This window comes from Callithrix jacchus, chromosome 20 (assembly GCF_049354715.1).
Source record: "Callithrix jacchus isolate 240 chromosome 20, calJac240_pri, whole genome shotgun sequence".
NCBI classification, from domain to species: domain Eukaryota; kingdom Metazoa; phylum Chordata; class Mammalia; order Primates; family Cebidae; genus Callithrix; species Callithrix jacchus.
The window spans coordinates 39480433-39493295 of NC_133521.1; the positions used below are offsets into that span (position 1 = coordinate 39480433).

The 12863-nt window shown below is 46.2% G+C and overlaps 1 protein-coding gene and 1 long non-coding RNA gene across 3 annotated transcripts in view; one reads left to right on the top strand and one right to left on the bottom strand.

Moving 5' to 3' along the window:
* Positions 1–12863, top strand: part of PLCG2 (phospholipase C gamma 2) — a 181378-nt gene that overhangs the window by 159252 nt on the left and 9263 nt on the right. For both annotated transcript variants that reach the window (XM_035282778.3, XM_078357838.1), the window contains 5 exons: positions 1048–1257; positions 2612–2757; positions 3665–3779; positions 4757–4924; positions 11189–11277. In XM_035282778.3, coding sequence (XP_035138669.1) covers positions 1048–1257; positions 2612–2757; positions 3665–3779; positions 4757–4924; positions 11189–11277 — 728 coding nt within the window. The remainder of the gene's footprint in view (positions 1–1047; positions 1258–2611; positions 2758–3664; positions 3780–4756; positions 4925–11188; positions 11278–12863) is intronic.
* LOC118149781 (uncharacterized) lies at positions 5711–11321 on the bottom strand. Its single transcript, XR_004737506.3, has 3 exons — positions 11161–11321; positions 8676–8753; positions 5711–5826 (listed from the first exon to the last, which is right to left on the bottom strand). It is a non-coding gene; the product is annotated as an uncharacterized LOC118149781 (long non-coding RNA).

Consider the following 12863-nt stretch of genomic DNA (forward strand, 5'->3'; position numbering starts at 1 on the left):
CTTGCTTCTCCCAGTTTCTGGGGGCTGCTGGCATTCCTGGCTTGTGATCACATGGCCTTCTCTTCTGCTTTGCTGTTATAAGGACCCTTGTGATGCTTTAGGTCCACCTAGATATTCCAGGATAAGCTTCTCATTTCAAGCTCCCCTGCAAAATCAGGTCTGCCATATAAAGTAACACATGCCCAGGCTCCAGCAATTAGGGCCTGGACATCTTTAGGGGTTATTACTTAGCCCACCCACAGATATGGTTAAAAAAAAAAAAGATTTTCTACCAAATTCTCCAGATAGCAAGCTTTTTGATGATGCTGTGCATATTTTACTTTTCTCTTTGGGTGTCTGAGCTGCTTCTATATCTTTCATCTTAAAACAGAAGACCAGCAAGACTATATTAGACCCCAGAGTTAACTTACTGGGGGGCTGGTCCGTAGGAACCTCTACATTAGGGGACAGATGGCACAGCTCAGGACTCAGCAGGCTCAGCATGTTGACTGCCTGGCTGTCCCACCACAGCTGGATGGGAGGCAGCCAAGATGAGGGCTGCCTGTCCCCTTCCCTCTCCTCCCCTTCCCTCTACCTTCCCTGCACAGGAATCCCCCCATATTGCAACCCTACCTGGGGGCAGTGGCAGGTGATTCTCAGTCTGTTCATGTTGTGTCTGTGCTATGTTTGATGAGGAATCCAGGTCTCTCTGCATCTTCCACTCCAAAGATCTTCTCTTTCCTAAAACCATTCCCATTGTTCTTCTTCTATAACTGTACCATTTTTGTGTTTTCTTGTTCAAGGATGTTGATAAAGTAAATTACAATACTTCTAGATTCAAAGGTGGTGGGAAAACTAGGCCCCCTTTGAATACTTGAAACTCCCAGAGGGCAAGAGTCCGTAGTGATATCCTTTACGACAATATCATCAGACTCTCTTGAATGTCTTGTTAATGAGAGAGCTTCCTGGTTTCCTTTTATAATCTGAGCATCCAGCTACTGCAGCAAAATTTAAGAAAACGCACAGATGAGACACAGAGTAAGTGATGACCTTTTTCTCTGTGTGCAGAAAATCCTGACTTTAGAGAAATCCGCTCCTTTGTGGAGACAAAGGCTGACAGCATCATCAGACAGAAGCCCGTCGACCTCCTCAAGTACAATCAAAAGGGCCTGACCCGCATCTACCCAAAGGGACAAAGAGTTGACTCTTCCAATTATGACCCCTTCCGCCTGTGGCTCTGCGGTTCTCAGATGGTGGCACTCAATTTCCAGACAGCAGGTAAAGATGGACTAAAGGTAGTCCCGTCCCTACAAGGTGGCAGTGGCAGTCACTCCAGGCCAAGTCAGCTTGGGTCAGCAGTACAAGGTGGTGTCCAGGAATGAGTGATTTGTCTAAGGGACCACAGTTCAGCAGAGTGCTGGTTACTATGAGGTCCAGCAGCTGAATGGAGGGATGAGAGGACCGACAGGTGCTTGGCTCAGGCAGGCTTGGTGACTGCAAGTGACAGAGGCTGAGGTAGTCTAGCTTAGGAGAAAAAGAAAATGCACGAGCTCATGTAGCTAAAGCATCTTTGGAGCTCTCTCCCCCGGGCCTGTCGCCCTGTGAGGGTTTTGGGCTCAGACATTCACATGCCGGCATCTCCAGCATACACAAACTTCTGGACACAACGTGGTTCCATAAATCACAGGGCTTTGTGCTTTTGTTATTGTTATTTAAAACCTCTTTTGGGGGATCTATTCATCAGTAGCCTCCTTTACATTCCTTTTATAGCCGCATCGGATTCCATTGCATGGAACCATCATTTATTTAACAAGTCCCCGTGGAGGCACATGTAGGTATTCCCCATTATTCGCTGTCGCAGACAGAACAGCACTGCTTTCTGTACCGCTACGTGAGTGGCATTCCACAGATGCAGGAGTACGTCTGTAGGACAGATTCTCCGAAGGGCAGGGGGAGTCGGACAGCACTTGCATTTGGATAAACTTTGCCCTGCTGAAAACCACTGCAGACCTCCCTGCAGGTGTGCCCCAGCTAAGCCACGTTGCCAAACTGCCCTCCATAGAGATCACAGGCGAGAATGTAAATAGTTGGGGGTTAGGGTACACTCTTTGGGTATAACTTCATAGAGTTTTGTTGAACTTTTCGCCATTGGCACAACTGAGTGGTGAAAACTGATAAACCGTCCATTAGAGCTGCTGCTTGTAAGCGACGTCGACCACTTTTCTCCTTATTTACGGAGCAACTGCGTTTTCTTTTCTGCAAACTATTTTTCCTTCTTACTCGATGTATCTAATGCAGCTGGTATTCATAGCGTAGTTCTGATACACCTAAGAGGTTAAAAATTTATGTTTAAAATAAGCTCGTGATTTATTTCTATATAGACACTTTTAGCTTTTAGTAAGTTTGAACCTTTTATGATTCAGGATTTTCTGACACACTTAGAAAGGTGTTGCCCAGTCTGAGATTTGTTGTCTAGAAACCCTGTATGTTCTTTGAGTGAGACACCTATTTGAACAGCTGCCTCTAAATAATTTTGGGAAAAGGAGTAATTCATTTCCCACCTAGCAACTCCTGGCCTAGGAGGCCAGCGATCCGGTGCCTGACTTAAAGCAGAGTTCACTTTCCTTCCCAGATAAGTACATGCAGATGAATCACGCGTTGTTTTCTCTCAATGGGCGCACGGGCTACGTTCTGCAGCCTGAGAGCATGAGGACAGAGAAATATGACCCAATGCCACCCGAGTCCCAGAGGAAGATCCTGATGACGCTGACTGTCAAGGTAAAGCCAGCCCTTCTTCCTGCCAGGGGAGCCAGCTGCCCTCCCTGGGGGCTGAGCCAACACTACCTTGAGAGCAGGGAACCCATGGCTAGGGATGCTTCTTGTCTTATTGACACTAACATTCAGGCCATGTTTGAGGATCTTTCTTTCTTACACTCCAGGGTCCTTTTGGGAGAAGAGGGAGGGGAAACCTCTTCGAACCCATCTTGGTCACTTCCCCTTGTCAGCTGTGGGGGTGACATAACCCATCTTTCTGGGGTCGCAGTGAGGTCAGCCTCTGGCCAGAAAGAGAAAGAAAACATGGGAAATGGCCATTTGGTCTTATGGAGAAGTTTTTTTTTTTTTTCCTCCTTTGTCCAATTCCAGGGTTTTAAAAAATTCATCTGACTTTCAGAGAAAGTGTTACTTTGTAAGAATTTTTAGAAAGTAGAGAAATTAACTGCATTTCTCATGAGATTAAGGGCGGGACCAGGGGCAGGAAGCATATATCACCAAAGGCCTTTAAAAAGCAGTTACAAAAAGAATGCCACGCTGTCCCCCAACCTTTCCTAGGGGTGGGGAAGTCCAGTGATGAAGCTGTGCCTTGATCAAAGGCATCTACTTGGGCATGGATATGTGTGCATTCATGAGCGCAGGTGAGTTTTACCTGTTAATTCAGGTGGCATGGGGGCCAACACCCAGGCTGATGCTGAGGAGCTGTGGATCTACCATAACCCACCTTCATGCATTGCAGAAGGTTGCTATGGCTTCTCCAGTGAATTTGGGAAAATCAGGGCTGGCATCGAACGCACACAGTGTCACTCTAGAACCCAGTCACAACTCCATGCGAGGCTGCCTGTTCAGGACGTGGCCAGCTCTTGCCAGCAGGTACCGGGGGTTCCAACGCTTATTACCTTCTGTGTCTCAGGTTCTCGGTGCTCGCCATCTCCCCAAACCTGGACGAAGTATTGCCTGTCCCTTTGTAGAAGTGGAGATCTGTGGAGCTGAGTATGACAACAACAAGTTCAAAACGACGGTTGTGAGTAAGTTGCCTTGGCCCCTCTGCTTTTACATGTCCAGCCAGTGAACCCTTTGTGGCGATGCTCTTCGTGAGGGATTTTGCAATGCACTTCTGCTGTCCCAGGAAATTCTTTCCTATCGCCCACGTGGCTCAGCTTGAGGAGGGGATACAAACGGCCACTTTGTTAAATCCTTAGACTTTCCCCAGTGCTGCTTGCCTGCCTGTCACTCAAGTCTGGAATCCTAGGTGAGACCCTCGCCCACTGTGCCCTGACACTAGATAGGTCCTCTCTGTGAAATAGCCCAGTCTGATTTATCTTCAGAGTCAAAGGCCAAGAGGCAGAGACACAGAGAGAGAGGGTGAATCTGCATGGCTGACCTGGGCCAGAACATTAGCCTAACCTGGGGGATCTTAGCCCCTAGAAGGCAGGAGGGAAAAGAGGAAGGCTTGCTCTTCCAGGAAAAGCTGGGAAGGAACCGTGAATCATGGGCCTTCTAAGGCACAGGATCCTTGCCCCTGGTCAAAAGTAGCCCAGTGAATAACTCAGATGCTGATCAAGTAAAGGGGCATGTATGAAGAGTGGCAGGATTGCTTCTTGGCTGCTCTGTGAGGCTGGGCTCTCCCCTGCCAGCTGTAGGACCCCCTGCTGGTAGACGTGGCTCCCGGGCTCTCTTCTCCCCTTTTATCTTTTCCAAAATCCACCTTCCGGCTCTGCAAACACCTCCCCCTTCCTTTCATTCCCGATCCTGGAGGAGGGGAGATGGGAGGTGATCTCCTTCCTCTGCTCACCAAGAGACCAGTCTGCAACAGCAGCTTCCAGGATTGCACCAGGTGGGGTTGGGGAGTGAAGATAATTATTCAGTTTTTCTTAGATCTTGGCATGGATGTGTGTTTGTTTACATGGTTGCCAAGGGGATTCATGGCTGAAGGACACAGAGATTGTTTTACCAGGAAAGGGTAGCTCAGTGTGGCCTCTAATGAGCTTTTACCTCCTTCCAGATGATAATGGCCTCAGCCCTATCTGGGCTCCAACACAGGAGAAGGTGACATTTGAAATTTATGACCCAAACCTGGCATTTCTGCGCTTCGTGGTTTACGAAGAAGATATGTTCAGTGATCCCAACTTTCTTGCTCATGCCACTTACCCCATTAAAGCAATCAAATCAGGTAAGAGGCACTTTAATTAGGATGTTGAGTTTGGGCTGGTATCGTACTTGGGTTTGGCTGCTGTCTTCAGAAGAATGCAAAGTCATTTTTCCTGGTTTGGATGGAATCACTGCAAAAGCATTTGGGTAGCTTGGAGAGCTGGTGCATGTAGAGCCTGGTAGGGGGGAGGCTATGCCCCCTGACGTGCAATGTCTACATGCAAAATTGGATTGTTGGTGGATTGCCAACCTGGCACTGTAGTTTGATTTCATTTTGAAATGTTACACGCGGTTTGCTGCTTCCTAGCCAGGGCTAGGTCTGGTTTGAGCTCCCTCTCGCTCTCTGGCTGGCAGTGTGAGAGGGTGGCAAGGGAGAGGCCTTTGGCATCTGCAGGGAGTTGCAGTCTTGAGAGACCAACTCCCCAAATCCTTCAGAATTCACCTTCCTCTTCTATAAAATTGAGAGGGTTAATTTACTTCTTTGAATTGTCAGAGTTTTCTTCCATGCTGAACGAAACACAGAACCCCTTCATGGTATGAAAAGGGTCATTTTGTATTTTTCGGCAAACAAGCCAAGCTGGGTCATAGGACCAGCTCTTAAGAATCCCGTCGAATCCTGGATGACAGAGCCCCTCGTGCACAGCTGAGATAGACAAATAGACACCTCCAGGTGATGCAATTTGGGACCCAGCTGCTTCTAGAGCCAGTCATTTACCAAAACAAACAAACTGGCTCTCCTGCGCTTGTATATAGTTTCTCTAGTTTACTTTCCCACTGGATTTTAGGTGTAGTGTTTGACGAACAGGCCCTTGCTGGATGTTGAATTTCCCTTCTTCCCCTTCCTTTAGTATTTCTGATGCACGGTGCATGAGATCATAGATTCATTCTTCTGGATTCCTCAGGAGGTCACTGTTCCCTTGTTTTCTAAGGTAGAAAGATGACTGTCATTTTAGTTACTTACATAAAAATACAGTCTTTTGATGTTGTTTGGAAACCTGGGGCTCAATGCAGAGCTGAACTGGATCTTTTTCATTTTTCTAACTTGGAATATGTCAGACATCATAAACCTGTCTGTTTCTGCTACTGGGCAGGAGCCCAATTTCTGAGCAGCAGGCATGCTAGGAAATGCAGGTGCTGGCCGGGCACCACGGCTCAGGCCCATAATCCCAGGTATTTGGGAGGTTGCACCACTGCACTCCAGCCTGGGTGACAGAGTGAGACTCTCAACAGAAGAAAATGCAGCTTCCTGGACCCTCCACGGTGAGCTGAGTCAGCCCAGGGTAGTGCCCAGGAATCTGCATATCTAGCCGGCTCCTCAGATGGCCTTGGGATGGCACTTTCAGAAAACCAAGCTCTGTCAAGACTGCCTGTCTTGCCATTGAGGAAATGAATTCCTCAGAGAGTAATCAATGAAACAAGAATTTGAAAAAATGTTTAAAGCTTCTGAATTTTTTTTTTTTTTTTTTTTTTTGAGAGGGAGTTTCGCTCTTGTTACCCAGGCTGGAGTGCAATGGCGCAATCTCGGCTCACCGCAACCTCCACCCCCTGGGTTCAGGCAATTCTCCTGCCTCAGCCTCCTGAGTAGCTGGGATTACAGGCACGCATCACCGTGCCCAGCTAATTTTTAGTAGCGATGGGGTTTCACCATGTTGACCAGGATGGTCTCGATCTGTTGACCTGGTGATCCACCCGCCTCGGCCTCCCAAAGTGCTGGGATTACAGGCTTGAGCCACCGCGCCCGGCCTGAATTTTTTTTAAGCACTCTAGAAATGCTCATTTTCAGGAACATTGCTACTCTAGCAATAGTGAGTATTCATTTGTAAGAGGCCTAATACTTGGCAACACTTCTTGGTTAACTCACTCACCTTGTAAACTACCTTTTTTTTTGAGACAGAGTCTCGCTCTGTTACCCAACCTGGAGTGCAGTGGTGTGTTCTTGGTTCACTGCAACCTGTGCCTCCCTGGCTCAAGCAATTCTCCTGCCTCAGCTTCCTGAGGAGCTGGGACTACAGGTGCACACTACTACTTCTGGCTAATTTTTGTATTTTTAGTAGAGATGGAGTTTCGTCATGTTGATCGGGCTGGTCTGGAACTCCTGGCCTCAAGTGATCCACGTGCCTGGGTCTCCCAAAATGCAGGGATTACAGGCATGAGCCACTGTGCCTGACCTATAAACTAGCTTAACCCCAGCAATGAGGCTGTGATTAATTTGCTGCTTTTATAAGGCTTAGGAAGGACACCGTTTCTTCTGGTGCAGGAAGTGTAGCTTTTGGTTCACCTTTATGTTCCTGGCCTTGATGCTGTATCAGATTTTTTTTGTGGCAACTACTTGCCAGTTGCTCTGCTGGATAAGTCCAGCAGAGAAGGGCAAGTGTGCTGAAACCCCCTGGTTACCTTGATGTCCTCTTGAAGGATGAGGGCTGTGCTCATAACCCTTCCCAATGCCCTGCAGAGATGTCAGCGCTGATAAAACCTCCTTACCTTACTGCATATCAAAGCGTGTCAATTCTGCAGAATGCAGTGAGGTAGCTTGGAGATTTAGAAAAAACAAAGGTGAGAACCTCAAGGGAGATTAAAAGTGTGACCCCATCCTCCCCTGACTGTGAGATACTCTTCGCAGGGACCTCTCCTCACTCCTTTCTACTTCCTAGCAGTGCCTGGCACATCCATATTCATGGGAGGAAGGAAACAAAATGAACAGGAGGCATTGAGGGTCTCCCAGACTCAAAAAAACAACTTCACCCATTGTCATTAGGGATGCACTTAAGCTTTTAAACCAGCTGGAGTGCAGGGAGGAAAGCAGCAGCCTGTATTGTGTAGGTACCTTAAACTCTTCCTCTTTTAATCCTGTGAAAGGGGTTTTATCTCTGCTTTTAAAAATCTGAGCACTTTGAGGCCTAGAGACTCAATTAACTTGCTCAAGGTCACACACCTGTAGGAACGGAGCTGGGATTCAAACCCAGGAACGTCTGATTTCAAACCCCTTATTCCTCCTCTGCAGGCTGCCCTCTCCTGGATGCTCGAAGCCTGTATCATTGATCTTATTTTAAAAGGTGTCTTTATTTCCCTTTCCCCTGTGAAATGACCAGGAACAACAGGAAGGAAAACAATTCTGTTTTGGGTGAAATTGGAAATACGTTTCAGCACAGACTCCAGTATACATACAGGGCTGCCTAGTGCATAAAAATGGAACTTGGGCAGTGAGATGAGGTACAAGGAGCTGGAGAGAGCTCGCCACGGGGGCAGAGCTCATGTCTCGTAATTAAGAGGCACATGCTTAGTGTCAGATAGCATGGTTCCAGGCAAGACAGTGCTATCAGACCGTACAGGCTACCTGATAGCCTCCCGGAACACCATGGAGCAAACAGACATACCAGTTCTTTCTAACAGTTAATCAGCACCTAGACCATATCAGTCTGTTCTCACACTGCTATAAAGACATACCTGAGACTGGGCAATTTATAAAGAAAAGAGGTTCAATTGGCTCACAGTTCTGCAGGCCATACAGGGTTCTGTTTCTGGGGAGGCCTCAGGAAATTTACAATCATGGCAGAAGGGGAAACAAGCACGTTACATGGCCAGCAGGAGGAAGAGAGGGCAAGTGAAGGGGGAGATAGTGCACACCTTTAAACAACTGGATCTTGTGAAAACTCACTATCATGAGAACGGCAAGTGGGAAGTTCACCCCTATGATCCAGTCACCTCCCACCAGGTCTCACCTCCAACATGAGATTTGGGTGGGGACACAGAGCCAAACCATATCACAGACTTACTTCTTCCCCGCTGCCCATAGATCCACTCTTTAGGGATGCAGAATCTCAGGCCTTGCCCCAGACTTCGCAAGTTAGAATCTGCATTTTAACAGGATTGACAGGTGATTCACATCTGCATTAGTGTTGGCACATCACTGGGCTAGACTGCAACAATTCTGTGAGTCTCTCTGTCAAGGCAAAAAACTAGCAACAAAAATCACGATAGTGGTAGGGAAAAAATAGGTCAGAAAACTTCTTTACAGCAGTATATTCAGTGAGAGCAATGTCCCCAAAACCCTGCTGGGAAAACATTCAGGTTTTATACCCACTCAAACTGTCACTCAACTATACAATCAAAGGATGGATGCACTGAAACATGCACAGCTCGGGAATTCTGTTTCCCATGGGCTCATTCTGAAGAGAAGAAAAGAGGACAAATTTGGCTAAAGAAGACATCCAGACAGAAGTTCAGTAAGAAGCTGATGAGCATCCAGCCATTAAAAAATATAAAGTTTTATACATAATGAAATGTATAGATTTGTATCAGACGAGGAACACTATAAACTAATACTGAGCTCTGGCTGGTGAGATGCATGCTTAGGAAGGTTTATTGATGTCTTTGTCTTACTGTGAATTGCACACACAAATAAGATGGATTGATGGGTGCATAAATATGTGACAAAGCAAGTACAGGTGGCCCTCTGGATCTGTGGACCCAGCCAACCAAGCTTTGGTTGAAAGTATTTTTGAAAAAATTATGTATCGAACATATACAGACTTTTTCTTATCCTTGGACAGTATAACAGTTATTTACACAGTACTTATATTGTCTTGGGCATTAAAGTAATCTAGAGATAATTTAAAGTATACGGGAGGATATGAATAGGTATATGCAAATACGACACCATTTAGTGATTTAGAGACAGGGTCTTCCTCTGTCACCAAGGCTGAAGTTCAGTGGTATAATCACAGCTCATGGCAGCCTTAGACCCCTGGGCTCAAGCAATCCTCCTGTCTCAGTCTCCTGAGTAGCTGGGACTATAGGTGTGCATTCCTGTGCGTGGCTAAATTTTTTATTTTTTGTAGAGATGAGGTTTTGCTACGGTACCTAGGCTAGTCTTGAACTCCTGACTTCAAGTGATCCTCCGCAAGTGCTAGGATTACAGGCATGAGCCACCTTGGTATCTGGGGAAGTCCTGAACGAGTCCCCCACAGATATCAAGGGACAACTGCAGCGTAAAAGTTTCATCGCAGAATTTAGGTGGTGGGCATACAAGCGTTCCTTATAATATTTTTTTGGCATTGCTGTGTGTTTAAGAATTTTATACTAAAATGCCAGAAAAACATAAGCCTCCCTTTGTGGGAGAATTATAGTTACAACATGGAATACAAATATTACACACTATGTCCATGCAAAAATGAAAACACACCTTCGGGGTGTAAAAGGAGAAGAGGCGCAGGTTTGTGTAAGTATTCAACTTTCCTCTTGATAAGCAGCGAGAAGTGAGAAATGGAATGGATAGTGTTTGAAGGTGATAAATCAACTGAGAGTATAAAATGTTCCAAGAGAAATAAGCCCCAAATCTGAATGGTGGAAGGCACAGAGGAAACAGTGGGAGTGTCCTATTTTGGGCATTGCTGGTCTCGGAGAATCAGTAGTTACGAGAGAAACGCTTTCAAGACAAACTAGGACCACAGAAGGGATCTCTAAGATACAATGCTAACTGGTAAGGCATTTGTGATTTAAAAGCCACTCAAATGTATGCATAAGCAACCTTGGGAACGATACTTTTAGCAATGGTTTCTTTTAGGACAGAGAGGAGGATTGGGTGGGAGTGACAGCTGTTTTAGCCCTGTGGTCTTTTATAGTACTTAATTAAAACAAGCCAGCAAACCAACCTTTGAGATGTGTTGCTTTAAACAAGACTGAATGGGGGTGGAAAGATTCAGCTCCAACTCACCCCTGCTTCAGCCCGAAATGAAAAGAAACATTTAAATGACTGTCAAACACAGGTCCTAATTGTAAACAGGGAATGGCTTTCAGAGGAAGATGATCAATACTGCTATGGACTGCTAAGGGACAGAAAGATTTCCTCCCATTGGAAATCTTTAAAGATAAAACACAGTCTCTGATCCTGTGCTTTGTAAGGGTCTAAGTGGAGGAAATGGATGAGGATTCACTACTCTTTTGAGTCTTTTGGTCTCAGGAGTATTTAAGGAATTGAACCACAGCTGCAATCACTGCACTCAATGTGGAATGTTCTGTGGGTTTTAATTTCTTCTGAGTGAATCATTTTTATTTCTAGATGGTAGATATTTTTAACCTTGCTTCCCTGTATAGACCCATCAGTCATGGCTGCCAGCCACTGTCCCTAACCATCAGGATGGGACCTCTGGCTTCCAAAAAGTCAGCCCCCGACATGGGGCACTGACTTCTCTACTCTTTGAACTAGGCCTTTGATCCCTGGGTATCCTCCAAAAAAATATAAGGTCTGACATTACTTACTTGCATTTTCCTCCCTGTTCTGCTTCAGGATTCAGGTCTGTTCCTCTGAAGAATGGGTACAGTGAGGACATCGAGCTGGCTTCCCTCCTGGTTTTCTGTGAAATGCGGCCAGTCCTGGTGAGTGGAGAAATGACAGTGAGGGTTCCCTGAGCTTTGTGCCTGCAGGTGATGGTAGAAATGGCCTATAAATACCATTGGCTGATATACTTAAGCCCATTGAGAATTATCTAGGCCAAGCATGAGACATCATACAAGAATTCCTTTCTGCTAATTCCCCAGAGTTTCCTGGGTTTTCCCTCCCAGCATCCTCCTTTCTTGGAGAATGCTGTGTGAGTCTGCGTAGGCAGTGTAGCTGGAAAGGGTGCTGGTGCTCACAAGTTCCTCATGCTTTCACTTCAGCAAGAGCCAGGCCAGATGATGCCTTCCTAGATAAGACTTAGCCTTTATGGATGCTTTTTTGGTGCCAGTGGGTCTTTGGGAATCCTCTCAGAGAGTCTGAGAGCCTCCAAGGCAGGCAGGAAGGCATGTCTTGGCCTCTCCTGGGGGAGAAAATGCATAAACCACAACTTTTTTCTAGAGAAGACTGGAGGATACTTCCTTCCTGGTTTTTATGACTTTTACCAGGCTTGAGCCTCTTCTTTGATTAACCGGTTTGGTCTTGAGCTATATTTAAAAATGTGGCAAGGTTGCTCAGGACCAAGGGTTAAGATTGGAGCTCCATGCTGTGTGGAGTCAGGGCTTGGGTTTGGGTAGATGACTGGGTAGTGACTGATTCCGGGGCTTCAGAGTTTCCACGATGGCCCCTCTTATAGGCTCAGACCCACATATCAGGCCTGTGTTTTTGCAGCGCCTGACCCGTAGCCAGTACAATCTCCCAAGATCTTTTCATTCCCCTACTGCAGAACGCGTTCTGTGGTCATTCAGATTCTCTTTGGCTAACCTAAAAAAAAAAAAAAAACTGTGCTTCTGAACCCCAGTGGGTAGATGTGGGCGGGGTCAATGCCCCAGATAGCCATCTTGTTTCCTCATTTTGGTTGTTTTCCAGATAGAGAAATCAAGGTCTGTAATTTGGCTGTTAGAAGTAAATAGTGGTATCTGGACCTTTGAACATAGCAATAGTCCATGCACTAAAAATTCACCAACTTGACTCAGAGGAGGGAATATTAGGCTTTTCTGCATAGCTGTTTGCTTACGTTCAGCTTTTGCAACTTTGGTAGTTTTCCACTCCAGAGCATTTTTAGGAGCACTGAGATAAAAGAATATGCAAAAACAAGAGAAACCCAGGCATGGTGGCTCATGCCTGTAATCCCAGCACTTTGGGAGGCTGAGGTGGGAGGATTGCTCTAGCCTGGGTGGCGAAGGCTGCAGTGAGCTGAGATTGTGCCACTGCACTCCAGCCTGGGTGACAGAGTGAGAGTCTGTCTCAAGGGAAAAAGGGAAGAGTGAGCAGTAAAAACAGGGAAAAAGAGACTTAAAAAGCACAGTAGTTGGGGACCAAAGAACCTGAGACAGTATTACTTTTTGATGACATAAAACAAACTTCACCAGCAGTTAAATGACTGTGGGAGTCTTCCACTAAGTAGACCGACCATAAATTAATCACTCCCCAAGCTGAGCATAAGGTGATCACTCACAGCTTCAGGTGAGTACCCTTCTCCTCCTTTATGCCAGAATTCTTTCCTTAGGATCAATACTCAGATATA